Source organism: Prunus dulcis, chromosome 4 (genome assembly GCF_902201215.1).
Source record: "Prunus dulcis chromosome 4, ALMONDv2, whole genome shotgun sequence".
Taxonomy (NCBI): Eukaryota; Viridiplantae; Streptophyta; class Magnoliopsida; order Rosales; family Rosaceae; genus Prunus; species Prunus dulcis.
Window position 1 is genome coordinate 20845164 of NC_047653.1, and position 4054 is coordinate 20849217.

Sequence of the window (4054 nt, forward strand, 5' to 3'; positions counted from 1 at the left end):
TTAAACGAAATGCTTCCCAAAAATAATGCCTTTTCCAAATCTAGAAGAACCCACAAGAAGTAACGCATATGCCAACACTTCAATTATTTTTATTAACTTGTTACAATACAATAAACCAATGCCTAAACAAGCAAACAAACCACGTACAGTGAACACACACCAAATTAAAATAGATTTTTAGTAAAAAAACCCATTTTTTACATGGGTATTATAAATACCCGTATAAAGCCTATTTGAAGAGAAAAACTTAAAATTAATCACTTAAAAAATTTAAATAAATAAATAACTTGAAAATGTAAAAAATAATCAAAATATATAAAAACGCATTAATAAAATAAAAAACGGAACTACCATTCCTTGCGTCGCATAAATTGATAAAGCAACCGACCCAGATGGGTTTTTCTCCTCTGTGTCGTCCTCGTGGGGGTGATCGAAATTGGAAGGAACGATTGTCTCCGGGACCGAATCCTCGTCGTTGCCAGACTGGGGTCCGCTTGCTGGACCTGGGGACTGATTCTGTGCGGCCGGTTCCTGTAAGCTCTTGGGCAGGCCTTGGCCATGAGAGACGTTGATCTTAAAGTGCTGGCCATTCTTGCATTGCTCGCCGTCGTAATCGCCTGAAAAGAAATACGACATGCCCTCTTTCAGCAAAGGCACTTCCACAGAGACTGGATGTGAGGCCGTGTTTGATGGGTCTGCCGACGACCATTGGATCGTGTCGTTTTCTTGAGCATCGTCGTAATCGCACAGCTTGTATGTCGTCAAGTTATATGTTTGCACAACCGAGTGGTTCGTGTCAGTGTTGAAAACTGCACATAAACATAAATAAAAAATAATCAGCACAGAAATCCAATTTTTTGTTTTTTATACAAGGGATAAAATAATCTAAATTAATTTAATTCACAAAAAGAAATTCGAACCTCTGTACAAAAACGGTTTCATTGTCCTAATCAACTATCCAACTGGCCTCACCAGTTTGGGTTTGTTTAACTTAAGGGTCTTAACTTAATTATTAGTTAATCAATGCATTTGTTTTCCTTTTCTCTTCACATTTGACCCAAATATTATATTATATAAAAACCCAACCCAACTCATCATGTACTGCCATCCATTTTCCCAACCACTATCTACTCCTCTTAAAAAACAACAAAAGATAAGGCATTTTTATCAACTAATTTACCAAAAAAATATTACTAATTAATTTCCACAAAATTTATTTAAAAAAATTTCTATCATGGATTTTAAAGCAATGGTCTTTGAACTTACCCTAATTTTATTTTGCTCATCCAACTCTCACGCTCGTTTCAATTTAGTCTTTCCGCAACAAGGTCATTGGTTTTGAAAGGATAATTAGAATACAAACTGATAATTTTACCCCTCAAATAGACGAAAAAATTAACAAAAATTAACGAAAGGATTTAATTGTAACACGTACGAAAGTTATCCTTGGACCTTGACTGAAGTAGAATAATTTAAAAGCAAGAAAACGGTGGTTGTGTTGTACAATACTCTTTATCAGAGTCTATTGCATGTGATCAGTTGGCGTCGGTGGTGGCCACACTACACGTGAAGAACACATGGTTTCACAGAAAAGTCCATGCGCTTGATTGTAATTGGAGCAAACTAAGATGTCCTTTTCTTAATGCTTCTCTCTTTGAGTCTTATTTAGCTTTACCTTTTTCACTAAAATTGATGCTCTTCTTGGAAAAGACACATCTGATCTTTAATGCAAATTCTTATTGCCAAAATTCTTTTTTTTTTCTTTTTTCTAGAAGAAAATAACAACAACAAAAAAAAAAAATATTTTTGTACGTAGCAAACCACAAATTCTTTAATTTCCAGACTTGGAAGTTTTGAAATTTAATTTAATTAAAGCAGGGAATGACTCAGAAAATAAATAAATAATTTCTTTGCATATAAACACCAATTAATCCTACAAAAATTGAATAATCCTACAAAATAAAAATATAGAATTTCTTTGCATATAAACACCATTTAATAATATCACAATTCAAGATGAACCAGCACCAAACTAATATTATTTTATGCAAATAAAGAGGAGGTAAAAAAAGAAAAGAAAAAAAAAAAGGGAGGCTAGAGAGAGAGAGGAAGTGATTATGCAAGCAAATAAATGAATTGAAGGGTAGGGTTTAGGTAAGCTTACTGAGAAAATCTCCCAAGCTGAAGTTCTTGGCAGCAACCCATTTCTGGTAATTAAGTTTGGGGTTTTGGAGGTTATCATACCAACCCAAAGAGTCGCCTACTGTGTAGTTCTTGTAAGCATCAACAGATCCTGAGAAGAAGAATGAATGAAGAAGAAGAAGAAAAAAGAAAAGATTGCTGCAGTACTTTCTCTGTAATTCCATTCTTCTTGGAGTTTGTGTTGTGAAGCAGAGAGACTGATGGTGGATATGGATGCAGAGAACATGCAGTACACCAAATTTTACTTGCAGTTGTAATGCTGCCAGCTAATTTCATGCGTCATGTGTTATATATATAGCCCTTACTTTTTCTTGGAATTACCAAAATGGTATCTCTTTCCTTTCTGTCTGTCGGTCGGTTCCAATTAATAAAATAATTGTAGTGATAATACTAAATTAGACAACTCAAAGTTTTGTTGCATTGCATTATTTGGGTTTGATTGGTTGCATTATTTATAACTCATTTCGTCTTTGTATGGTTCAATATTATGATTAGTAAGTATTAGTAATTCTTTTTTCCTTTTAATTTTATTTTGAGTTTTTGACTGAAATGGTCCTCAACTTTTGTTCCAATATCATTTTAGTCTATAAACTAAAACTTTTATTTCAATCGTCCCCCAACTCTTCATTTGATATCAAAACGGTCCTACCATTCAATTTTCCGTTCAATTGAATCATGGGGAGGGCACATGCTCTAATTTTATGGACAAATTGGACTTTTTACCCCAAAAAAAATAATAAAGTACAATTTATAAATTTAAAACAAACATTAAAAAAACCCACAAATTTTAAAAAGTATTAACACAGTTACCCTCACGACCCCATCCCCTAGGGTGGTTGCGGTTCGGTAACTGCGAATTTTTGGCCAAATCGCAAACCGACCGACTATTTGCGGTATGATGATTTTTGAAACCGCAAATTGACCCTTTTTGCCGTTTACCGCATTGCGATAAATCGCAAAAAGGAGTCGGTTACCGTGAATTAGCGGTTTAAAACTGCAACTTCTTTTTGTGTCATAAAAATTCAATCTTCCACATTTTAGGCCTAGTTTTGAAGCCTTTTGAGTTCAAGCATATTTTAACCCAAAAATATAAATTCACAACCTAAAGAAATAAATTGACAACCTCAACTTCTTAAGCATATATAAATTCACAACCTCCTCAGCTTCTCAAGCATTCACAACCTAAAGAAAATTAAAGTTACAATTTCACGCATTCCAATTAAAGTTAAACTTCTCAAGCATTCACTACCTCAACTTCTCAAGCATTCAAATTCCAAATTCTTTAAAGTTACAAACCAAAAGGAAAATGCAATGCAAAATGAATTAAAGTTACAACTCAAAGGAAAAATCCAACTCAAAGTTAATTAAAGTTACAAACTAAAAGGAAAATGCAATGCACCAATGTTACAAACTCAAGTTACAAACTCAAGTGTTGGTGGTGGTGAGTGGATTTGAAGGACCCTGTTGTGTTGTTTGAACACCAATGCTATCTACAAATAAAACAACATAAGTTTAGTACATTTTATTATAAGAAGAAGCATAAATAAACTAATTACTTACAAGATAAGTGGTCTTGTTATACAACGCTACAATTAAACAATAAAATGCAATTTTTATTTTTTTAAAAATATAGTCGCGGTTTGCGGTAACCACAAGTTGTGAAAATCAAATACTGAAAAATGCGGTTTGGTTCTTCATACCGCCAATGCGGTTCATTTTCCCTCAATTACAGTTCCATTGCGGTTAAATGTCGGTTGATTTTTGCAGTTTTTCAATTTTTCGGTCTAAAATGCCACCCCTACCATCCCCCATCCTTCAACCCTAGGATCTCTTGCACACACACACACACACA

The 4054-nt window shown here is 33.9% G+C and overlaps 1 protein-coding gene across 1 annotated transcript; it reads right to left on the reverse strand.

The window, feature by feature from the left end:
* On the reverse strand, window positions 1-2454 carry LOC117624889. The gene is made up of 2 exons (XM_034356390.1): window positions 2165-2454; window positions 1-809 (listed from the first exon to the last, which is right to left on the reverse strand). The coding sequence occupies exons 1-2, from the start codon at window positions 2364-2366 to the stop codon at window positions 307-309; spliced, it is 705 nt and encodes a 234-aa protein (XP_034212281.1). The 5' UTR covers window positions 2367-2454; the 3' UTR covers window positions 1-306.
* Window positions 2455-4054: the final 1600 nt, after the last annotated feature.